The sequence below is a fragment of the Gouania willdenowi genome, chromosome 5 (assembly GCF_900634775.1).
Source record: "Gouania willdenowi chromosome 5, fGouWil2.1, whole genome shotgun sequence".
NCBI classification, from domain to species: Eukaryota; Metazoa; Chordata; class Actinopteri; order Blenniiformes; family Gobiesocidae; genus Gouania; species Gouania willdenowi.
The window spans coordinates 40,920,061-40,946,586 of NC_041048.1; the positions used below are offsets into that span (position 1 = coordinate 40,920,061).

Below are 26,526 nucleotides of genomic sequence, written 5' to 3' on the forward strand. Positions count from 1 at the left end.
CAGGAAAAAATAGTTTGTGTATATTTTATATCAATTTGTGTATTTTGGCTATCAATGTGTGTAGTCATTTTGTATATTTTGCTGTCACTTTGCATATTTTTGTTTTGTGTATTTTTGCAGCTATTTTTTTTCTTAGTGTTGTTTGGAGTCATTCTGTGTTTTTTTCTGTCATTTTGTGTGTTTTTGGAGTCAGTTTGTGCATTTATTCTGGGAGGCCATTTCCTCATTTCTGTTCTTTATTTTGGGAATTTCTTGAAAAGAAAAATGTAAATAATGAACAAATACTGTTCAAAATAACACATACAATACATCCATATATATATTTTTAACTTCCTGTAAAAACATCTACATGTATTTCTTTAAACATGTATTTTTAAATTGTTTTTAATATCCAAAACTTCATCTTTTTCTAGTCGTGTAACCAAACGCATCGACTAGTGCAGAAAAAGCTCCTTTTAGTTATTTCAAAAAAACATTGTAGTCAGTCAAACTGATGAGCTTTGGAGCAGAACAGATTAGAACAACATGATGATGTGGTGCTTTGAAAATAACTTTATTGTTCATAGGAAATAACAGTGAAAAAGAAGACATCTTACTGCTTGCTTCTTGTAACTTGAAGTGCCGCATTAGGCAGAGCGTACAGAGTAGCTGTAGAAGTAACAGGAGCAGTTATAGCTGTAATATTTAAACAGTTCTACAAGTGCATTTGTCCGACAAAATCCTGAAAATTAAAAAAAATAAGAGCTTGGAAAGAAACAAACTGGAGTTTAATTTAAAAAACAAAAAAACACGCTCCAACGAGACAGAAAACTGAAGACGAGTGTCAGAGAGTAGATGATATCAGGCTCCTCTGGACATAAAGCACAGTCAGTGTCCTTCAGTATGAATAAAGCACTCGTTTAAATCCTTTACACACAGCTACATCACAGTTTTCCTCAGTGACCCAGAAGTCCAGTGCCTGCAGAGTGACAAAAAGACCACACAAGTACAAAAACATGTTAGAAACATTCTGTAAAAGCTCTGCTTCTCTCTTATTATCAGACACACTGTACGTGCAACGTTACACTTTTTATCAGTAGATCTAATTTTGTGCAACAGGCAAAGTAAAACTTCCAGCAAGTTCATTTTGTCTTCTTTTTGAAGAGGCAATGTATGAGCACATATTTGTAGAAAAAAAATGTAAACAGCAAAATTACAAACATGATTACAAAATAAAAAAAATACATATAGAGAAAAATACACAGAATGACGACAAAAATACACAAAAAGACACAAAATGACAACAAAAAGACACAAAATGACAACAAAAATACACAAAATGACAACAAAAAGACACAGAATGACAACAAAAAGACACAAAATTACTCCAAAACACACAACAATTACAAAAACACAGAAAAAAATGAAACCACAACAAAAATACACAAAAAAATGACTCATAACTCACAAAAACCCTTTGTTGGTGTCCTGTATCAAAGCTCATAATACTAAATATTATAAATGTTGACATGAATATTGGATCATGTGACCCTCAGATCAGATACAATCAATGTTATTTCATGGCCTCTGTTGTGATCTCACGTTTTTATGTTTGGAAGAATGTCTAAAAACGATCACTGATGATGATTATTTGGACATTGTTGAAGAAATTAACATTTATGATCACGTTTTGTTGACTTTTATTTAGTTTTGTCAGTGACTAACATGTATTTCTTTTTCTTTAATGGAAAGATATCAATAAATCCATCCTGGTCTTTGTCCAAGACATTTAGTCTCATCACATTCTCATCAAACTGCGCAGCCAACGACTCATAAAGAAAAGTCATAAAATCACACTTGCCTTTAAATCCCTCCTCAGGCATCCCCACTGTGGAAACAGGAGATCAAAATATGAGTATTAACACTGTTTCTATTGATGTGAATAATAAAAAGTGTGAGATGCTACATTACCCTGATATACATCATCCATGGCAGCGTAATCTGCAATTGGCTCGTCAGCCTGAGGCACACAAGAGGGGAAAAGACACTTTATTTTTTATTCATGTACAGAATCCGATTACAATTACACACTATTAGTTCTTAAAAATGAAGCCAAACCATTCATTTATCCCTTTTTAATCATTTAATCATGTCAGAGAAATGCAACGTGTAACAGTCTTTTAGGGATGCACCGAATATATTCGGCTGAATATTGCAAAAAAGCAACAATCGGCCTTCGGTTTAGTGAGTTAAAAGCAAGGCTGAATAGTAGCGTTTAACGCAATCAAACAACAAGCTGTGATTTTAATCGACACAAAAATCCTTTTAAGCTTTTCTATTGCAAAAAACAGATAAACATAGCTCTAAATCAAAGTAAAATGTCATTTTCAACAATAAAAAAACCGTAAATAAATTTCTTTGGCTGTAATAATCTCCAATAATTGTGTCTGTTTTAACACTAATATCTGTTAGTGGGCGTGTCCAAACACAAAATAATCCACTAACAAACAGCTTCCTTTAAACATTAAGCAAACATAACTTGATATTATTTATAAGTAATCAATGATATTGATTTCTTAGCATTTATTCAATATTATTGACGCAATAAAGTTAAATTTGTATGTTACAATTAAGATATATTAAAAACAGTTATTAGTAAACTCAAAATATGTCACTAGTAGTACAAGTAGAGTGTTTTTAGTCTAATAGTACTAGTAGAACAAATGTAAATTAAGTAGGAGGACTTATTTTCCCCGCCCCCTTATTAGCATATGACGCTAACTAGTGACACTTACTTCACTAGTAAAGTTTACACGTGCACTAATAAGTGAGCACTAGTAGAGATGAATAATGGCTGATATCACATTTATGATCAAACGACTTTCCATAGGTTTCCTTTTTATTTCCATTCAGTGGATTATATTTCTTGTAAAATAGATATTAAGATGCTAGCATTGAGCATATATAGCACGTGTCAAACTCATGGCCCGGGGACCAAATCCGGCCCTTTAGATCATCCAATTTGGCCCACAGGAAAAAGTGAAAATGTCAGAGAAAACATAAATCATTGCATAGATTATCAATTATTTAAGTTATAGCTATCTTTGTCACTCCTAATACACACATTTAATAAATAAGACACAATATTTGCAGGGGCGTTTGTGCCTACATCACACAACTTCAGTCTTATTTTATTAGAAATTGTGGAAATAACTAAATTTTTCTGGATTTTAAGCATTTTCCCACAAAACTCTTAAATTACAAAAAATTGGAGACAAAATCAAAAAAATTTAAAGTGTTGATCTTGTAGGAACTGAAATCCTTCACTTATTGATTGGATATAGTTGTCTGTATGTATCAGTTATATGTGGAAGTGAAAACTAGGGCACATTAGTGTTAAAATTGCACTTTATTTCTAACTAATGTGTGGCCTACTTGAGCTCAAACTGTCATGTATTTGACAGCCCTGATCTATGTAGGGTGGTTGACTCTGGTACCTTTAGACAGATGATGCTCTCTGGAATGACCCCCAGGCTTCCCAGCGTGGCCGCGTCGTCGCTCAGAATCTTTCCATCAATGGAAAGGTTCTGATCAAACGGAGCCACGGAGAAGGCGTGCATGATCTACGACAGAGAGGATCACTCAGAGACGACGGATTCATGGACAGCTTCTATTCAGAGAGAACTCTTCCTCACCTGTATCTTCAGCTCCTTCAGTGTCTGATTGGCTGAAACGATGAGGGCTTTCTCCCCCCGTAGTTTACGGTGTCGAGTGCTCCTCCTGATGCCGTCTAGTTTACTCATGTACGTCTCAGGCTCAGCAGCAGCTGATTCTTCACCGTCGTTGCTCAGCTTCAGACGCTTAGTGCCGTCCTCGGACTGAAAGAGGAAGAAATATTATAATCACAACATGGTTTAATGATCTATGACAGAGGGGAGCAATCTTTACCACAGCAATGTGATTTTATGATCTGAGGGCCAGATTATTAATTACTACTCTGAGCATTAATACAGGGAAGAATAATAGTTGGTGTTGTCATTTCATGTGTTTTTGGTGTAATTTATTGTTTTGTTTAGTTTTTTTATGGTCGTTTTGTGTATTTTTCTTAGTTTTTGTTGTTGTTTGTGTGTTATTAGTCAATTTGTGTATTTTTGTTGTCATTTTGTGATTTTGGAGACATTTCTTGTGTATTTTTCTTCTCTGTGTTTTTGTTGTTATTTTTTTAATTTTATAATTTTTTACCTAATTCTGTGTTTCTGTTTTTTGTTTTGTTGCCATTTTGTGTGTTTTTGGAGTCATTTTGTGTATTTTCGGAGTCATTTAATAATGTTGGAGAATTTATTTCGGTGTTTTTGTTGTAGTTTTTTATTATTGTAACTTTTATCTAATTGTGTGTGTTACGGCAAATTTACGGTTGTCCTCGTTTGAAACTATGATTTGTGTTCTGTGTTGAATGACGAGGTCCAAACAAAAGTGTGATGATTTGATAAAAAAAGGATTAAAATGAAACTGAATGAAAAGGAGTACAAAAAGTGTGTCCTTCCTGAGGAGTGAGGAAGGCAGGCGTCACTGTTATCCAGCCTTGGAGGAAAGCTAGACGTGTGTTGTTACTGTCGTTTGTGTGTGAAAGTGTGCGAGTCTGTTATCTTACTCATCTACAGAGATGAAGAAGTAAAACACATAGAAGAATCACATCTTATTATAAGCAGGAACACAAATTATTAATATGATATATTATTAATGAATATGATATATTCAATTTGCCATATCGTGTTTCTGTTTTTTTTTTTGTTTTCTTGCTGTTTTGTGTGTTTTTGGAGTCATTTTGTGTATTTATGTTGTCTAGTCTATATCTCTGTAATTTTGTATGTTTTTTGAAGTAATTTGGTGCATTTACTTTAGGGGCCGTTCAGAATTGCCTATGAGCCGCCAGTTGCCTATTTCTGATCTATGACATCACGTGTTACCTGACAGAAATAAGGATCCTTCAGTCCTTCCACCTTCGGAGGCTCTTCTCTCTCCTCCTCTGCCTCTGAGCTGCTGGCCGTCAGCTCTGGAGCTGCTTCTTTAACCACCTACACATGTCAACATGTATTATGAAGCGTCTTCACACACACACACACACAGAGGTTGATATTCTCTGAAGCGTCAGTGTTGGGCTCCTACCCTCTTGTCCTCGATGACCTTACGGATGTAAATAGTGGCTTGTGTGTACTCTCTGAGGTCCTTCTGCTGCTGAAACAGGTAGCTCTCCCTGCACTCCCAACACAAATCTGAACACACAAAGACACACCAAGACACACACACACACGCGTGTATTAAGTGTGTGGCCACATTCACACAACTCACTAACTTGTTTGAATGTGACCGTAAGTAGCAGAACTTAAACGGATCCTCCACTGTTTTTACAAATGTTGCCTAAAATCTTTGAAATGTACTATAATCTCCAAAATATAAATACACTACAGAAAAATACAATAAAAGACAAGAAAAGCAGAAAATACTTCTGAAACACACGAAAGTACTACAAAAACGAACAAAAAGACAACAGTAAGACACAAAATGACTCTATATAATACAAAATGATTACAAGAATACACGAAAAACTTCAAATAACAAAACAACAACAGAAATATACAAAATGACTCAGAAAAAGAATGTCATTGGTAAATGAAAGGATTGCATTTAATTAATAATCTTCTTTCCTAACCTTAGCTGTCAGAGCTGCACCAACCAGGGTCATCTAACAATGGGCAGGTCGTTTTCTAAGATAACTGATTGGTCAGGAGGCGGGGCTTTAGGACTCGCTAAGATTCTAGCCAGAGCAAAACCTGCTGCCGAGCACGTTAGCTGTTCAGCATTAGTTGCCATAGTGATTAAGCTCCAGCGAGCTTCGTAGTCCAGCACACACTGATTAGTTAGCGTCATAAGAAGTAATCTAGATCCGTAGTATTGGCCCCAAAAGATACACACTTTACCGGAAAATACACAAAAGGACAACAGAAATGCACAAAACCAACTCATAACAAGCAAAACAAACACAAAAAAAAACACAGAATGACAGAAAAACACACAAAACGACTCTAAAACTCTTTGTTCCTTCCTGTATTAATGTTCAGATTGGTCTGTATTGTAAATGATGACATGAATGTACATAATTTAGCCTTTTGATCAAACAATCACACTTCTTAAAAATTCAAACAAGCCCACCTCTACTTTATAGTCCTTATATTGACAGTGTTATTAATTAGTCCCTTATTTTAATATATAGCCGTGTTCTGCTTCTTTGTCTTAAATCACATTATGGGTATTTTAGGAATTTGTGTTCATGTACAGTTTATATCCTCTCTGTATCAATGTTATTATTTCATATATTAGACTTAACCTTGGTTATCAGATGTGTAAATACTAAATCATTACCGTGTGTGACTCTGAGCTCTAACTGTGTAGATTGGTTGAACTCTTACCAGGTGTGGTGGTGTATTGGGGCGTGTCCTGCTTCAGGCAGTGGATGGAGATGGGCTGGTCCACTATAAACAGTCTACTGACCACCTCCCATTCACTGGGCCACAGCAGCGCTATACTGTGGAGCACAAACACACACAGTGTTCAACACACTTTTACATTCTATAACTAAATACCACAAATCTAAAAAGTCTGACAGAGAAAAGTCAGCACTGGTCAGGACTCACTGTTGAGCGTCTCCACTAATGAGGGACTCGTAGGTGAACATGAATCCTCCATGAGGACACAGCAGCAGAGTGTTGCCCACGTTGGACACTGGAGAAGACTTTGTGGGCCTCCTTAAAAACACACATACTCAAAGTAGTTCATCAGTGAAGATGCAACGATTAGTCGACACTGTCGACAAAAATCGATAACAGAATTACTCACTGACGAATGTATTTGTCAACAATTGTCGGTTATGTCATCACCGTCTTTTTCAAGCTGTGAACGGAGCTGAACATGGTTTTTCATGAGGAGTGGCTCATCTCACCTTCCATATATCTTTGCTCAGAGCTGTATGTACATTACGCCCTCAATGTAGCCAAGAATGGCCCTAAAAACCTTGTTCCACACACGGGCCAAAAATGCCTCCAAGTCTTTTGTCAACAACGTATTCTCTGGAGTGGAGCGCTGTTACCGGGAGCTCCAAGGTATATTTAGGCGGGGCTACCGGACTCAAAACGCCCACACTTTGTTCTTCTTCTTGTTGTTGTGTACACTAGTTAAAAATCACTACTCCTCTGTTATTCATGAACAGATGAAGCTGAATTTTGGTAGATATAACCTATGGATGTGTCAATCATTGACACATACCAACATATGAATGGGGACCATTACTCCGTATGTGCCACAGGGGCTCCCGGGGGCCCCATTTTTGAAACGACTCCTCCTCCGTTACTGCTCGTAGAATCGGGCTGTAATCTGACATGGATATTCTATGAGCGGATGTCTAGAGCCTCTATGAGACCTTTTTTTACTCGGTGGAACCGAGTCATTTGACTGAATTCTAGGGAATGTGGTACGTGCTATTCGGCGCGGAGATGTTCCACGGGCCCGGCCGTAGTTCATCAGAACTTGTTTTCATGTGTAAATGATATTACTGAAGCACATTCTAGTGTTGATGTATTCAATTTAATTTGTGTTAGTAAAGAACCTGTTTACACTTTAAGTTGGGAATAGCTGAATTTATTGTTTTTATTTATCGTAAGTTTTATCATTACCTTGATAATTACCAGAAAATATTGGGATACATTTTTAGTCTACTGTGTGTCTCCCATCCCTAGTCTGGGAGCATTTCACCCATGACACAATAAAAAAAGCTTACCTGCCCTAAGCCACATTTAAAAAACTGTAGCAACATTGAACAAATAATTGTTTGATTTATCATCCGATTGGTCAAATAATCGTTTCAATAATCGATGACTGGTAGACTATTAAAACAGTCGTTAGTTGCAGCCCTATAATTATCATTTGTAATAATGACGAGATGACTTACCGAATGAACTTTCTCCACTCCTCCACAAAAAACAGAGGGACCACGTAAAGTACATCGATGCCCTGTGAGAACCATCCACAAAGGAAGGATGATGTCATTAATTCAGCTTGTACGCATTCAATTTCAGTAGCTTTTTGTTTTTTTAATCAAAAGAACTCTGAAGACTTGGTTATTTATTAAAATTACACTGCAGACACACAGGATTTTTGTCTCTCACTTATGGAGGAGGATGAGGGCCACTGAAAAACAGGATAATTTTTTTTTTAAATCATTTTTGTTTTTAGTCTTCTTTATTCATATTTTTTTTTGTTACTGCTTTACGACGCCTGCAAGCTCCTCCCACACTGGCTACAGGTAGATGCAGTCGTTACAGCCCGAAATGTAACAAGACCTGAATTATTGTACTTTTTAAAACATTTTTTTTATAAAACCCGAAATGTAATAACTGATCAAAAATGTAACAAAAGTGCTGAGCCCAAAACACAAAAACCTTTGCATTATTACGTATATTAAAGCCTTTTGGAGAACCTTGACATTTCTGCTAAGTTTTTTTTTCTTACTTTAATATACTGTATATATTTACATATATACATACATATACAGTAGGGATGTAACGATTGACTCAACTCCCGATACTGGGTTCACGATACGATTCTCTCACGATTTATTTTACAAAATGGGACTGTACATAAATGACTGAAAAATATTCCTTTATTTTTTTTGGGAAAAAAAAACTATAAAATACTGTACTATTTTCATTTTATTTTTCATTGTCAAAAGAATCCCTTGATAAACTATTCAAAACAATGCAATTTAACTAAAAATAAATCTTGAATGAAATAAATAAAGGAATAATACAAATGAAGAAGAAGCCTATTAATTTAAATTCTGGTTCTATAGTAAACAATGCAAAACTGCATAATAGTTCTTTTTCTTTTTAAAAGTGCAACTGAAAATGTATTTTGTGCCTTAACAATTGGACTTAAAAAAAAAAAAACACTCATTGCACTGTATTTGCGTCAGATATTTGTTTGGACCAGCAGAGGGCGCTGGTAACCCAGTGGTCGGTTGACATGCAGATATCTTGCAGTGAAGAAGAGATGCTATGCTAGCAGACAGAGCTAATAGAAAAATGTGACTTTTACAGATATTCACGTAATATTACAGATATTCTTTCAGTGCTAAAGGGGTAAGGAAATATTTATAAACATGTTTAAGAGTAGAAGGCGGCCAGAAAGAAAGTAGTAGCAGATTCCACCCGCCGCCTCCACTTCTGGATAGCGCCCTCTGCTGGTTAAAAAAGTACTGCGATTCAATTTTCACAGCATCGATGTGAACCGTGATACCTATGAATCAATTTTTAACTGCCTTACGATTAATCGTTACATCCCTAATATACAGTATATAACAAAGTTTTTAAATATAAAAATGGCTAAAAGTTTTGGGCTCAGCCTCTTGTTACATTATTGACCAGTTATTACATTTCTTGATTCATTATTTTTTTCTTAATAACAATCCGGGTCATATCGGGCTCTAACAAGCCAAGCTCCAAGCGCAGCTGGAAGAAGAAACTTCTATAATTTATAAACATGATAAACCCAAGTTCATCAGCACAATAAATCTGTTATTTTCAGCTTCTTCTGCCCCGCCTTCCTCTATCCGTAGCCAGTATGGGAGGTGCTTGCAGGTGTTTTTTTTACAAAATGTACCGGTACTACAATTTTGACTATAAAGTTAGATTAATATCTGATTTTTTTTCACTGCCTCATGGCTCAGATTTTGTATTATTTTTAGTGGCCCTAACTGAATTTTAATCCAGCAAATTTAAAAAATAATTTTAAGTTCAACACTAATTTATGATATTTATTTTTTGTTCTTGATTTTTTTTAAAAAGTACCGTTCAGTAAAAGTTAGCAAAATTTAACAAATGGCACAACCTGCACCATTTTTGGAGCAAAAACAAATGATTTTCCCAGACCATCTTCATGTCGGAATGACAAATAAATAAACTAAAGCGGTTTGTGTATTTACCTGAGGCCACTTAGTGAGCGTAGGACGGTTCTTTTCATTGAAAAGGTTGAGCAGCTGGTTCTTCTGGTCGAGGGCCATCATCTTACTGACTGCTTCATTGTCTTTCACTTCCTGCTCTAGAGCCTGGAAACATCAAAATAAGAGATTTACCATCACTACAAACCATCACCTGTACCTGGGCTGCGTTTTTTTTTAACTGATTTTGTGTTAAACTCAAAGAGCGACCAACAAACAATGGCTAAACAACTTTAAATATGGATCAAAAAGCCTCAACTATCTCTAAAACTCCTTGCTCCACAACTCTTTAATAGTAAAACAGAAAAAGTCTTCAGTCCCAGTTCTGATATCAGGAGAGAAAAGAAACCTTAAAGCTGCCGACGATGATCCCCAACAGTTTTTAAACACTACCTGTATTTAATTCAAATGTTGTTCTTCTTCATTAAAACTCTGTAGAAAGTTGTGGCAAAATAATGGTGGAAAAACAGAATACGCTGAAATTTAATGTCTTGCAGATGGACGTCATCACACTGAACACGATAAACAACGCAGGCGAAGAAATGCAAGAAATCAATAATATGTTAAGGTTTAATTTATTCAGACAACTTTTTTCAGGAAATGTACTTTGATCCCCTGACAGAAGATCAAAGGTCAGGAGATCAAAGTAGATCAAAGGTAGGTTTCCTGAAAAAAGTTGACAGAATAAATTAGCATATTTATGTTAACCTCTTATATTTAAAAAAAGAACAACATGAACTTGATGGAATTATTTCAAGAAATCAGTGTACGAACGAAGTAAAAACACATATACAGTACCTTTAAACCTCGCAGTCTAACCTCGTATTGTACATTTAGCGTGATAACATCATGTGAGGCATCAAGTTGTGGTGAAAAGAGGAAAAGTAACTCTACTTCCTGCGTGTCTTCACAGATTTAGCCCATCCTCTGAGAATCTGCCTTGGAACTTTTACGCTTCGGCGCCATCTTTGAATTATTCTACAGGATCCTCAATCCCACAGTGCAATGCAGGAAACTTTTATAAAGTTACATGAGAATTTGTCAACAAATCGAGTGAAAAACTAACTTGCGAGCAGCAATTTCAACCTTCTACCTTTGTTTGTGTGTAAATTCTCCTGTTTTTACATAAGAATTGCCTTTGATTTATTGATCTGTGAGGCACACACTCATAATAAAGTCTTTATCTGTGCTAAAAAAGAAAATCAGAGCAGATCAATCAAAGTATGGTATGATGAGACCCTCACCAGGCACTGCTGACAGGCCTCGTGGGTGGGGGTGAACTCTGGGGCTTTAGGGAAGTATTCCCTCAGCTTAGTCCAGACTTCAGCAGACACCAACTTTCTCTCTGTCTCCAGAATACTCAGAGCACCTGTAAGCAGCACAAAGCATCATTAGTTCATCACACACACACACTGTGTCACTGATTTATCATCTTTTCATCTTCATAATGAGTCATGTGATCATGTGACGCACCGTGACTGCAGACGATGTCCTCGTTGAACGTCTTCATTTCATCTTCGGTGCTCTCTCTCTCTGAAAGTTCAGTCCCCAACTCTGCAAATAAATAATTCACCAAGTGAGTTAAGTATTAGTCCTGCAGCATTTAACCCAGGGTTTCCACTGGATACGTCTACGCTGCGCCACGGCACCGATCCAGTTTTGCCCCGCTGTCCGCCGTCTGGTAATCCCCACCGGTTGCGTTTTGAGTGGGACGCGGTGCACTCCGGTTGGACGACTGTGACGTCACGAGACAGAGCAGTTCTCATGATATTTGTATAATCGCGCGAGAACGCAGTTAAAAGTTGGCGTTCTAAACGCAACAATAAACAGATAAACAGGTCAGTGTTCCTAACGAAGGAGAACAAGAAGGTTGGACCCTGGATTTGTCATAGACACATTTTTTACCAACAGAGAAGAGATAAAACTGCACCACTAAAACATGAACTAAATCAAAGTTGCTGCAGTTTACAGTGAGTTACAGTATGAGAGGAATCAATATAGTGAATGTGAATTTATTTTTACACATTATGACGTTTTGGTGATGTAGTTACTTGAAATATAATCTGAAGTGTTTTATTTTGAAAAGTAACCCGATATTTTATTGCGGAGTACACACTTAACTTCCTGTTTAGCTTCATTTGCTCTGTGCTGATTGATGCTTCGTGCTCCAGTGTCCGCCAGAAATAGAAGTCCTGCGTATATCTGGTGGAGGGCACCGGACTACCACAGCTGGGAAGGAGCAGACACGCATCGCAGCGGACCAGGTGGAAATGAACACATAGATTAAAGTGGAAACTTATCAGCTCCGGTGGCGCAGTGAAGACGTAACGCAGCGGAGCCGCATTCCAGTGGAAATTGGGGTTAAGGGTGTCCCGATATCAGCAAAACACGAGTATTGCATAATATCGGCCTGCACCTACATAATCTAATTTTATTATATTTATTGATGTATTTTTTAGGGTTTTCAAAAATAAATGTATGTATTATTAATGATCATATTATATTTCCTTTGCTGTTTATCCAACGTTTATTTGTTTGCTTTAGTTGCATATTTTTATTACCTTTATATGACGTGTAGCAATAACAGAGCTGTTCTGTACCCTTACTGTGAATTACTTTGAAAAATAAAACAATACTTCTTTAAAAAGGAGCCCCGCCCATAATCAAGGTATTTTCTGAAACTGAAAAGTCCCAGAGAGCTACAGCGCGTCCAATGCGTCGCACCTTTGCTGTTGTCCGTGTGCGGTCCCTTTCCGTTGGTCTGACTGCTGCTGAGTTTGGTCTCATGGTCGTCCTCCTCCAGCTGATCCAAGGCCAGCTGCCTCCAGCTCCTCAGAGATGCTTTACCCACCCAGTAACCTTCACCACTGACACACACACACACACACACACACACGTCACTTTACACCAATCACCCTAAACATTCTAACATCGTCTCCTGTGAGGTCACCTTAGTGTGCGTTTAACCAAACTGGAGATTTCCTTGTAGTCTTCGTTCAGTTGATTCTTTAGCCTCAGCACCCTACAACGTTGGCTCACACACTCTCTGCACAAAGACAAGTCTGAACACACACACACACAAACACACAAGTGAGACTCCTGCAGTAAACCTTATGACGACTGCTTCCAGGTGGTGTCAGACTAACCATCCAGCCTGGGTCCTCCTCCGTAGCGTTCATAGAGGAGATCAGCAGCTTTCAGGGAAACCCTCTTGGAGTCCCCCACCTTGTCTGGGTGGAGTTTACCGTGAGCACAGAGGAAGGAGGAGGAGTCAATTTCTTTGGTGGCGGTGGAGTCGTCCAGCCATTTCTTCAACCAGTTCGTAGGGATGAACTCGTATCGCTCGCCTGTGGGGACGAGGAGAACATGTCACATTCAAAAAGCACTAATGAAAAGCAGATATTAAATATTTATGGAATATTAAAGGATTCAATGACTTTACTGGCAACTAAACTTCCTGAAATCGTACAAAAACATGCTAAACAAGAGTTAAAGCTAGGGTAGGCGATTTTCTCCAGATACACTTTTGAACTTTTTAGTTGAAATTGTCGTTATGTCCAGACATAAATTAAGATCTTATGTGCTCTGAAAAATAAAAGAAGAAAATCCATCATCTGGAGCAGCTGTAAATCTGTAATACTGTAACTTCAACCAATGAAAAAAAACCAACCTTTTTTTTAACCAATCACGTCTCCCTGTCTCCTTGCTCGTTCTAGATCCCTCGCATGCACTGAAAGCACGTCACCGCTGAGTTAAAACAGCGTTTTTAGTCACGTTTTTTAACATATATAATGATAAAGTTTGTTTACTTACTGCTGAATGAGACATGAGACAACAAAGTTTCTACACAATACAAGTGATGAGCTATGCTCCTCTTCTGCAGCAGCTGTGTGCATGCATGTGAGTGAGATGGACCACAGTGGGGAGGGGGAGGGGGGTCAAAGGTGGAGCCGTCTGGGAAGCTACATTCAAAATCATGCTAGCTTTAGAAAATCGCCTACCCTGCCTTTAATAAAGTCAACTATTGTTATTAGGGTTTTGTTTACACTGAAATCACACAAGATTAGAGCTTTACATGTCCTAAGTGAAGCATTTAACGTGAATAATCGCATAGAAATGTGTGATCTGTTCCCAAAACATTTTAATTATCACTAACCAGAGAATCACCCTCACACTTTGCAAAAAATCACACAACTGTGTAATTGGAGATCAATAGAACTTTAATTATATAGCACCTTTCTTACAAATGAAATTGTAGTCCAAAGTGCCTCAAAGAATTTTGTTGAAGTGATTGACAATAATTTAATGAAATAATTAAAAAGATGCCAAATAAGAAAAGAGCCAGAGATAAAAACAAAGCAGAGAAGGGAAGAATTTTTTAAATATAAACAATAAAATTAGCATAAAAACGGTAAAAGACATTAATATATATATATATATATATATATATATATATATATATATATATATATATATATATATATATATATATATATATATATATATATATTTTTTTTTTTTTAACATATCAGATAATTCAAAGAATAGAATTATAAATAGGCTTTTAGCTTGCGTTAAAAAATCCTAATATTTTCAGCTGCTCTCAGATGCCCCGACAGGCTGTTCCACCTTTTTGAAGCAGAAAAACGCAAGCAAAAGTCTCCAAAAGATGTTTCTGCTGTGACGTGTCACTAGGTAAACTGATCACCAGATCAGCTATTACACCATCAGCTAAATCTGTGTTTGTACCAGAGCTTTTTCACATTTGAATGCAGACAGTCATAATTATCAAAACCAACACATTAAAAACACACTTCAGATGAAGCTCTGCATTCATTTTCAGTCACAGGATAACATGATCACTATTCTCACCGTAACACGTAGGGTAATATTTTGAACGAGGTAAGTGGAATTGGACAGATTTGTCCATTTTTTCAACTTTCTAGAGATTCAATCACCCGTTTTCCAGTGAAAAATAATGTGGAAATGAGTGATAGTGTTTCTGGAAATCAGAGGCCGTAAATTCTGTATATGACCAAGTTATTGGCAACACTTGGCGAGATCAATCACCCAAGCAAAGAATTCTCAAAAAAAAAGCTCATGCATCAACATTGGATCCATTTACTGTGTTTAAACTGTGTTAAAGTGATCAAATGTTATTCCATTCAAAGCCTGCATGGCATGTTTAGAAATGCAACCACATAAAAAAGCAGAAAGGAAGCGAACATTGAACCTAAAATCAAATCAAACTGTTTGATATCGATAAATATTGATATTGTGTAAAAGGATGAATATTTTCCTGCAGAGACTGAGACTAGTTACATGTACAGATGATTAGTTTTCACACGTGTAAACATATGTTGACAGTTGACCTCTGGCCAGCACCAATGTTTCCACCCACCATCTTTTGCCGGTAAAAGCTCGTAGAGTTCCTTCACCTCCTCATGCTTGGCCTTGCCTTTATCCACACTCAGTTTTCTCATGTCGACCATCTCACTGCACCACTCCTCAAATTTGTGGTTGTCTTGGTCGACCAGCCTCTGAAGAAAGGCTGTGAGAGAGAAGAGGAAAAACAACAATAGCACGTCAAATTAAAGGCACAGAGTCTGTCATTTCTCGTGTGGAGGCAGGGGTGGACTGGCCATCTGGCATATCGAGTAACAGGTGGCATAAAATGGTCATGAAGTGGCAAAAACAAGGCTAGAAAAGAGTGAAAATTGACTAAAATGGGCCAAAAGCAGTCAAGAGTGGCAAAAAAAAGAAGAAATGGGTGGTACAGTATGTAATGGCAAAAGGTAGCTTAAATGAGCAAATTGTGGCAAACAATAGTGAAAGAAGTAGGGATGTCCTGATACAACTTTTTCACTTCCGATACGATGCTGATATTGCAGCCTTGAGTACTGACCGATACCGATATCAATATCAGCACAAACCATACATACTTTTATTACTTTTTTGTGGAATGTTAGAAAAGGATTGATCAAGTGATGTAACAGAGAACAATAGTCAACAATTCAAGTTCACTTCAGTTATTTTTACTGTCAGTATAAGGTGGGAACAACTGAGAGCGGGGACAAAAACAACAAAAACTCATCGGAGCGCTTATATCAGAGATATAGATTCAGTCCGATAAAATCCGATATTCGTTTTCTGGCTGATATCGGACCGATATCTGATATCAACAAGGGCAAAAAAGTGGAACAAAAAGAGGCAAAATGTAGGGAAAAAAGGAAACATTGTATTTAATGGGCAAAAGGTAGCTTATTAGGATGAAAAGTGTCAGAAAATGGTTAAAGAAAGGACAAAAAATGAATAAAAGCGTCAAAAAGAACTTGCAAAAATGGACCAAAAATAGGAAATAAGGATATTTATAGGCAAAAGGAGCTAAAATGTGAAAAAAGTGTCAATATGTTTTTGAAAAGGGGCCAAAATGGGACAAAGTAGGAAAATAGCCAAATAAATAGGTAAAAATGGCTTTAAAAGTTTCCCCCTTTTCAGGTTTTCTGGAAGAATAAAAACTAAAATGAAGTGCATCACTGACCTAATAACAGTTTTGTCATGGTTTTAGTAAATACTTAGAATATTTTGTCCCAGTCCAGCCCTGGCTGGAGGTTGTAATGCATTAGAGACCACTGACCTGGTACCTCAACGTTGGTCCCTGATGGATCAGAACTGGGTTCCTCCTGGACTTTATACACCAGCATGTAGGCATTTCTGGAGCAGTGGTAACCTTTGCTGCACTTTGGCTTCCGTGCCTGTGATTTCACCGTCTCGGCTGAGAAAAGAGGACAGAAAGAGGAGAAATCAGCTGACAGGATGATGACAAACTAACCTGAAATATTATCTGTAACTCACCAATGTCCTCCTCAATGCCCAGCTGCAGCTTCTTCCCCTCCATCTTTTCTATTTCCTCGTCATTGAACTTGTACCAGTCGCCCGTACGAGCGTCCTTCACGTGGGCGATGTAATGTCCAGAGTAGGCGCTGATGCCCCGGTGAATCAGCACCGCACTGAGCTCATACACAGACGTCTGATCTGAGGACACAAACAGTCAGGAACAAACCATGTCAGCTGATAGATTTAAGGCACAGGTTCTCAAACTTTTTGAAGTGTTCCCCACTTTGAACAAAGGTAAACTTTCAAGCCCCCCTGCACCCATCACCCCCAAATAATCCCGACAAATGACACATTTTTAAATTGATTGAACTAATAGAGAACAAGTAACTGTATTTCATAATAAATCAAAAATGTAATTAAACTAATCACCTGCAATAAAAACAAATATAAAAGTGTAGTCGTCAAAAATACAGGAAGTAACCAAACATTATTTGCGATCTGTGACAAAAAGTTTAAGAAAACAGAAAAGGAAAATAAGTATATACTGACGTAAATCATTATTTTGCACTTTAGTTCCACGTTACATTTTGTTCCCCTTCGCATATATAATGCCGTTAATAATTTAATGTTCTTTTAATTTTTAATATTTTTGTTAATCGTTAATATCTTTGTTGTCAATTAAAAAAGGCATAGAATTAAAAAGTTTGTCACGCCCCACCTGTCTTATCTCCAGGGGGGGGCGCCACACACTTTGAGAAGTGCTGGTTTTGAGAGTGACTGCCCTATGGCTTAAAAAACTAACCAGTTGAATTTTGCTATTGGCTGAGAATAAGATTCTGTGATGTCATTGGACCATCTTGCATCACAAACGAGCACCGTTAGCCCCGCCCCTTTTATAAAAAACTACCACCTGTGTACTCTACAAGTTAGTTAGCATAGCATAAATTATTCTTTGGAGATTTTAAAGTATAGAGTGGGCGTGTCTTAACTGCTCCAGGAGCCCCGCCCATAATCAAGGCATTTTTTTAATTCCCTCTCATGGCAGGTCAGACACTATGAAAGATGACATCAGAGTTTCATGCAGCTTTTACCCTGTTGTTGTCCCTCCAGGAAAAGCCCCATGTCCAGCTGCTCTGGGAAACTGATGAAGGTGTTCAGCTTCTTCTTGTGTCCCGTTTGTCTGAAGGAGAACCACAGCTGCTTTTACAACCAATGACAAGAATATAGAATAGGGATTGTTTTTCCAAAGTGAGCCGGTCTGTTTTACTCTCATTCAGCGTTAATTCAAAGTGTGTGCGGACCTGTCAAAGACAAAGCGCATCAGCTGCAGGTTGAGCGTCGGAGGAAGGCTGTGCAGTCGGATGCGTCGGGTGGCGTTCTGTTTGCTCTGGCAGCTCTCACAGAAGTAACGGTTCTCACCGTCCAGCTTCTCCTCCTGCAACGAGATCATCACCACACCAACACACACAAAATCACTCTTGAAAAAAATGTATACTAAATCACAAAATGAAAAAAAATTATATACAGTATATATATCCAGACAAACTGATATGGAAGTTTGATGCTGTATTAATTGTGATAAAGTAAAGCTGTCGATTTGCTATCATGTGACTGTACTCTGAAGTAAAAAAATATTAAATAATATTGTATATAAGAAATTCACAACAGTGGAATCCCCGATGCCTACTTATGGCCATGAAACTCTTTCTTCTCTTTGTACAAAAATAATTTCTTCAGTTTTTTTCCCCAAACATTTCTGTAGGTTACAACTCTTGCTTTTATCCAAAATATGAATTAATGTTTCCTTCTGTACAAAATAAAAGACTGAATGACCAGACGTGGAGTTACCTCTAGGAACTCTGTGACGCACTCCGTGAGGTTCTTGTGGCCCTGGATGTTGAGCTCCAGCTCATAAAAGCGTGACGGTAGCGCAGAGGACCGCCCACATTGGTTACACCTGAAGAGCAATAAAAACAGAGCATTGAAGACACACAAACCCTGAGAAAAGAAGTCCTTTATGGTGGGAGTCCTTCAACAGTGTATGATTGAATCGCTGACTTAAGCCACCAGAGCGCATCAGCAACGCACTGTCTCAGGGAGAGTTAAGGTTGGAACTGTCGCCCCCTGTGGTCACAGATTATTTTCAGCTCACAACTGTTTTTATCCTCTTTCTGTAAACATAAACGATTTACATCGACATCTTTAACTTTTCCGGGTTTTTTTTTAGAGCAACCAAAAGCAGCACAAGTTGTTATTTTGACTGAAAAAGCTGCTAAATGATGTCAAAAGCCACTAAATAATGTAAAAATCAGGTTGAATGTTTCACTCTAATAGAAAATAATGGGATGTTTACAGGCAGTGAGGCCGTGTGACATCATCAATCACGTGATTTCAAAATGGAGGAACACAGGCTCTAAAACTGGAATGTAGTCCTATTTTTAAAAGGAAATTAAAAAAATATGGAGCAGAATAATGTGTTTTGTTAGACATAAATCTACTAATAAGGACATTTAAAAGATTTAAGGCCATTGCAACCTGGACTTAAAATGTGTCTAAAGCAGTGGTTCCCAACCTTTATTGGGTCGTTGACAGTTGGCTTTTGATGTTTGTTTACAATACAGTTGCTTAAGATTGTGTGTGGTGTTTCAATTTGAGAAAGAAAAATTACTAGACACATACGGTCATGACTCCAAGATTGAAAAATACTGGTGTAAAGTGTCCATTCTTTAAAATAGGTGGATAATCACTGATGGTCGTCACTCACATGGTGGCGTAGGAGAACTGTCCACAGAACTGCTGCTGGATGACGTTCTGCAGGTTGGGGCTCTTTTGCTTGGTCAGCGTGTCCTCCAGCAGAGACAGGAAGAGCTTTGAAAACTCCTGAGCATCCTGAAAAACATGAAAATATGTGACTAAACAACATTAAATCATGTTGAATTTGTGCATATGTTTCAGGTTGTTTCTGTGTTGAACTGCAGCAGAGTAACGTTGAGAAGTCAATCAGTATTTGTGAGCAGAGGTTTAAAGTGGGACGTTACCTGCTGCTGTCCCGTGTCCAGGCCCAGTGCTTTGACAAGCGACGAGGGGTCGATGTACTTTCTATTGCTGTTCTGCAGAAGTGCAAACAGGTACTGTAGATGCTCACAGATGGACTGAGGAACGTACTCTGGAAAATAGGCAAAAGATCAGTGAAATAATTAAACACATTTTACCCTCAAAAGCATTTCATTTTTTTTTTTTTTTTTTGCAGTATTAGCAAAAACAAACTCAGTAATAATGTCTAAAGGGTATTGATATCATTTTGATTGTTTCATTAGTTGTTTGGCTTTATTCAGCACATGGCAAGTTATTTCAAATATGAAAAATCCAAAACGTGGCTTCATTGCCACAAATTAATAAAAAAGAAAAAAAAACTCAAATGCAATAAGAATAAAAACAACAACAGTTTAACACTAGTACATGACAATGCACTAGGCCTAGGCAATATATCGAAAGTATGTATGTATCAAAATTTGTTTTTCGGTGATGTTGAAAATTACAAAATATTGCTTATAACGAATCGATATATTTATATTTTATAGCTTATTTTGTATTGTTTGTGGAACTTGTCGATATAAATTAGACAGATAAAACAATGCAAGGGGAGCATCTACAGAAAGTTTCATCATGAAAATGACGTCAACGATCGGAATGGCAAATTAACACATTACAGCTAATTACAATAATTGCATGAAATGCAAAATATCGGTCAATCCGATCGGTGTAAAGCCTAGTTCTAACCCAGACCTTCATCTAAACAAGCCACACTACAGAACTCACTCACACATGCTGTCCCTTAGAGGAGAAAAAGCCAAGTGTCACATATTGTGCACATTGTATATCGTCATTTTGAGATATAAATGTTAGTGCATATTGTCCAGTTCTAAACAAAAAATTAAGGCAGATGTGAAAACACGTTTTGATCTAAGAAATGAAAACTAAATATCATTGATTTTAACACATTCTCTCTTTTGTTGTCAGACTTTGCATTTAGTAAACTTATAAAGTGAAGCGCTTGAGAATTTTTTTCTACGTACTTAAACTTTGCACAGTGCTGCACATAATCGATTACAGATAAAGCCACCAACGCTAACTGAATTCCCATAAGCAAGCATGTTTGCCAAGTACCAGATTCCGAGTTGTGCTCCTCAGCTCTAGAGTTGTGGCACTGGTAGAGGCTCCGACGCAGCTCCAGGTTGTGGAACCACACCTGCAGGAATGTGTTGACGTAACACGTCGCACCGAGGTTCGTCAGGCCAACAAATGTGTTCTAGAATAAAAAACATGACAATTTATCCACTAAGTGAGCCTTTAGATGGTGTAAAAATCTCCAACAACCACCCACAGCAATAAAATAACGACGTACTTTGTCACGACGTTCTGAATTTGGGTCATCTATGTTGTGGAACGTGTTTTCATCGATCTCTCCGAGCCAAGCCTGTTCTCCAATACCAACCAAACAGTTAGGATTTCCTTTGCAGTTTCTCCTGTGAAACATTAAAAAAACAAGAGCATTCAGAGAGAGAAAACCTCAGCCATGAACCAAATCCAATCTTTACCAGATATTAGTAGTTAACCGGATCATTGATCATGGTACCATGATCATTCACACACTCAAATCTTGGAAATGTCCTTATTAGTAGTAAGGCTGGACTTAACTAAAATCAATCAATCAATTTGAATCGATTCTCCTTTGTATAAAACCCTTGAATCGAACCTTTTAATACGTCTTGCTGCCTGTAGATTAGTAGCGTACCGTCTCGCGCTGCTAAGAGGGAGGGGGTGGGGAGGGCATGCACCGCAGCTCTACCCAAAAAGGTTTTGTAAGGATGTGATTCAAGCTATTATCACAGTTTTACAGGCTTTAATGAACATTGTAGTAACCTGTAGACAATAGCCGATGCTAAATATACACAATCAAACACACAAAGAACCTATGTGTGCCCGGGACCAGTGTTCCATCCAAAACAGTGTTCTCAGCTGCTGGAGATATTGTTACAGCAAAAAGGAACTGCCTCAATTTGCAACATCAGCTACTTTTCTGGCAGAAGAATCTACAAATCGACATTTAAGTGAAAAAACACACATGGACAGTTTGAGTTTCAAGCCCCAAGGTTTCCAAGTTTTTCATAAATATATTTCAAAAATATGATTTATCATTATATTGCCATATGCTATTCCAGAGCCTTTTTTAAATATTTTTTGCACAATGTCTGTTTTTTTCTGTAAATGCAGTGACCAAAATAAGACACAAGGGGGAGTTTAGGATGAAAATGCTTCAAAAACAAAACAGAATTTTATTTAAACATTTTGTTGAGGGCTTAAAGGGATAGTTCGCCTATTTAAGACATGACGTTGTATGCAATCCTCACCATCACTATAGTGCATACACATTGTTTCACTCAGTGGTCACCTCCCTGGTCCGAGTTCTGGCCGTTTGAAGTTGGTCAAGAAAGTAGTCCCGGTTAGTTTCCGGGGCCACAAAACTGTGCGTTTTTAATAGAAAAAAAGGTATGCGTTTGAAAGCTTGATTCATTTACATCACAAAACCGCCCACAAAAACCAGCCAGAGGGTTGCCATCGGCGGAGTCAGACATGTTGTCCGCGAGTCGCGCTATCAACAGCTGATGGGATTAGGCGCACCGATGATGTTGACGGCAGCGCGGATTGATGGAAACGGAAGAGAAATATAGTGCCGATTAAAACTGGAGGTATGAATTTTTTTTGTGGGCGGTTTTGTGATGTAAATGAATCAAGCTTTCAAACGCATATCTTTTTTTCTATTAAAAACGCACAGTTTTGTGGCCCCGGAAACTAACCGGGACTACTTTCTTGACCAACTTCAAACGGCCAGAACTCGGACCAGGGAGGTGACCACTGAGTGAAACAATGTGTATGCACTATAGTGCTGGTGAGGATTGCATACAACGTCATGTCTTAAATAGGCGAACTATCCCTTTAAAGGCTTTTTTCTGCATCTTGATGTTTTCTTGAAGTTTACTGTTCACAGGAATTTAAAAGTATTTCTTACATTTACCAAAGACCTGACTTATTGCACTTTAAGACAATTTAGAATCGTTTTAATTTCTGGATGTTTGCTTTTATTTCCAATTATTTATTTATTTTTATGGTTGTGTCTCTTATTATACAGTTAGATTTGTTGTGCAGCCACTGGACCATTAGCAATGAATGGTCATGTTAAATAAAACATACATGATTAATGTAACTGCATGAGGTTCAATTATTAATGTAAATATTCATATTTTTACTAATGCACCAAGATAAAGCTGTAGTTTCTACTATTAGCATCATTAGTTCTAATGAGAATGTCTTCCATATCCAAGTGAAATTGCTACTGTGAGACATCCTTAACTGAATCAAAAGTGAATCGTAAATCGAATTGAGAATCGAATGCCTTTGTGAATCGAATGCATTTGGGAAATTCGAATTGATACCCAGCCCTAATTAGTAGATCTATGTCAAACAAGACATTATTTTGCACAAAATTTTATTGCCTTTTAAAAATGGGAATATTTACAGTTTTAGAGCCTGTGTTCCTCCATCTTGAAATCATGCGATTGATGATGTCACACGGCCCCACTGCCTGTAAACATCCCATTGTTTTTTTTTTTTTTTTTTAGAGTGAAGCATTCTGTCTGCTTTTTAGATAATTTAGCAGCTTTTTCAGTCAAAATGACAACTTGTGCAGCTTTTGGTTGCTCTAAAAAAAAAAAAAAACAACAGGAAAAGTTAATGATGCCAATGTAAACCTCTTTTGTTTACCGACAGTTCCAACTCTGTGGTTTGTTAGTAGACAATGAAGCAGAGAAGAAGAGCTCAGAGGGGTATTCCATAAAGCGGGTTATGTTCAAACTCTGAGTATGTTCAGGCTCAAATGAGGGAAACTGAGTATCCCATTCCTAAACGCGAGGTATGTTCTTCTCTGAGTCTGTAACCAAGGCAACATTGTCCGTGAACTAAACCTGGTCGCTGGCAGGTTTTATCGAAGGAACCCTGGGTTTCTACCTGGCTCCGCCCACCTGAACACCATTTCTTAAGGAACACTTTTTTTTTTTTACTTTAACTTAACACTTTTCTCTGAAACACATTAGTAACATCACACACGTGTTCACAACATTACTAATGTTGTGTTGCGTTACATTTTTGTTTTTTAAACAGCAGTTTTCTTTACAACATTGTGGATGTAGAGCATTAAGTGAAAGACGCTGAGAGGTTGATCTGCATTAAAACATCTACTGACGTCAAAGTAAATTTCCCTGAATACAAACCTGTGGCAAATGTAAAGGAGGAGATGACAATTTAAATGAATCCACTTTGAATGACCTTTATGGAAAACACCCTGGTGGCTGAAGTTAGAGAGTAATCATGGACCAAACTTGTAAAAATAGTGGAGGATCCCTTTAAGATAGTGGTTCCCCAATGTTTTTGGCTCAAGTACCCCGTTCTCCTATTTCTAAATCCATGTACCACAAAAATACACACACACACACAAAAAACACACACACAAATTAACAGAGAAATACACAAAATACACACAAAAAGAAAAAAATGCAACACAAGACAACAAAAATATGTAAAAGAACAACAAAAAATACACAAAGAAAACCTACAAAAACTTACAAACAGAGAAATATGCAAAAGAACAACAATACTACACAAAGGGACACAAAAATAGGAAAAAAATGCACAATGGGATGGTAGATATACATAAATGAACAAAAACAAAAAAGGACAACAGAAGACACAAAAGAAAAAAAAATACACAACAGGACAACAAAAGTCCATGAACGACTCCTAAATCAAGTATTTTAATAGAAAATAAGCTATGGGGAAATACATTATATATATATTGTGATTTTATATATCAAAAAAATAGAAAACGCGATACATCTTGAATCTCGATATATCACTCAGCCCTAGCAGCTACTTTATTCCGTATTTCTCTGTTGTGCAGCAAAAATAATAGTGTTTTTACTCTTACCTGCAGGTTCCTCTCTTGCAGGCCTGCAGATTGATCCGATATGCCAACTCGATGTGTTCCAGCCTGATTTCTTCTGGTCTCACCGTTTGCACCCATAGCCAGGCCGCTTTCTCCAGCTGTATGCGGGGAGCCATGGTCCTGCGATGGGACGAAAACCGGTCAGACATGGCCTATATACATATATAAAGGACAAGGCGGAAGAAAAACGGTTGAATTCAAGGTGTGTTTGAGAGCTAACACGGATTAGCAATAATTGCTGATACAACGTAGCCGGTTTGTGTTACACAAAAGCATGAATAGCTGTATAATAAGTGGCCACAGACCATATTAATATCTATTTTTACATAATCAGCACACAATAAGACAGCAGTGTCGCCCTGAGAACAGGAATCGTGATACTAGTCTCGGCTAATTGGCTAAAAGGTGGCTAGCAAGTGTTAGCCAGTCATTGCCCTGTGCTTGTCCTTTAACGCGACTTGCCCTCACAGAACGAGTTGATTGGTTAAATGTATTCGCACCTCTCATTCGTGCAGCTGCTTCACCAAGGTATGGATGAATTTTCACATTTTATTCGCGCTTTATTTCAGATTTAGCGCCCTTGTGTCAGTGAAAATCAGCTCCGCTCAAAATCAACACAACGTCAGAGAAGGACGCGTGTGATGTCATCAGGCTGAGACTCGGGACGCGGAAGCGTCAAGCCCCGCCCATCGATCAATTTTCATTCACTTGATATTATTATTTTATTGCTGTTTTAAGTACTTATTTATTTAGTTCATATTGAATTTTATGGAAGCTAGTTTCTGCCACTAAAAATATTTTTAAAAATCACTACAGTAAGTCATGATTATGAGTTAAGTCATAATTATAAAAACATTTTTAATATAAATTAGCAACGACGGATTTTGTTGCAGTAGTGACGTATTTATGAACTTCCACTATGTTCTACACTATGTACCATATGTTGTGTTCTAAGATCTGAATAAACAGCCAAAATACGTGTTGTGATTCTGATTCTGAATGAATTATTATTCAAAGTGTAATTAAGAACGATAACAGTCAGTGTTGATAGACTGCTGCAAATGCATTTGTATCTCGTAATTATGAATTTCTTTCTCACAATCATGACTTTTTATCTTTTATTATGACTTTCTATCTCGTAATTATGACTTTCTATCTCATATTTATGAATTTATTTCTCGTAATTATGACTTTACTAAGTCATAATTACATACATACATATGCACATACACATGACATGTACAAGATATTCATATTTTACTATTTAATAATTACTATACACATTTCATCAATTAAATACAAAATATAGTGGCAATATTCCAATTCATATACCTTTTATTATGTAAAAGGTATGTGTAAATAATATACTATACTATATACTAGTATATTATAATATACTACTATTATATATCATAGTGATTTTTATGTGTATATATATATATATATATATAAAATATTTTCTCATTGTGATAAAATACACTGCTGTTTGTGTTCATTTTTTAAATAAAAATTAAATCAAATCACATGATGTTAAGTCAAATCAATTATGTTGACTGAGTAAGTATTAATATATTAATATATTATTGCTGTCCTGGGTAAAATT

At 37.2% G+C, this 26,526-nt stretch overlaps 1 protein-coding gene across 2 annotated transcripts; it reads right to left on the reverse strand.

Moving 5' to 3' along the window:
- Window positions 1-529: 529 nt before the first annotated feature.
- usp48 (ubiquitin specific peptidase 48) lies at window positions 530-25,576 on the reverse strand. 2 transcript variants are annotated; one of them, XM_028446623.1, is made up of 28 exons: window positions 25,424-25,576; window positions 24,906-25,075; window positions 21,270-21,390; window positions 21,032-21,173; window positions 19,903-20,030; window positions 19,629-19,753; window positions 18,713-18,821; window positions 18,166-18,299; window positions 17,956-18,044; window positions 16,883-17,062; window positions 16,665-16,802; window positions 15,429-15,578; window positions 13,174-13,374; window positions 12,978-13,089; window positions 12,752-12,894; window positions 11,501-11,581; window positions 11,272-11,396; window positions 10,013-10,135; window positions 7,982-8,043; window positions 6,672-6,782; window positions 6,447-6,562; window positions 5,146-5,252; window positions 4,947-5,054; window positions 3,675-3,857; window positions 3,477-3,602; window positions 1,951-1,999; window positions 1,841-1,867; window positions 530-958 (listed from the first exon to the last, which is right to left on the reverse strand). In XM_028446623.1, exons 2-28 carry the CDS (start codon window positions 25,070-25,072, stop codon window positions 936-938), a joined length of 3,180 nt encoding a protein of 1,059 aa, XP_028302424.1. In that variant the 5' UTR covers window positions 25,073-25,075; window positions 25,424-25,576; the 3' UTR covers window positions 530-935. The 2 variants fall into 2 exon arrangements, with proteins under 2 accessions (XP_028302424.1, XP_028302425.1); XM_028446624.1 differs by having other exon boundaries at window positions 936-958; window positions 24,906-25,043.
- Between the last annotated feature and the right edge of the window lie 950 nt (window positions 25,577-26,526).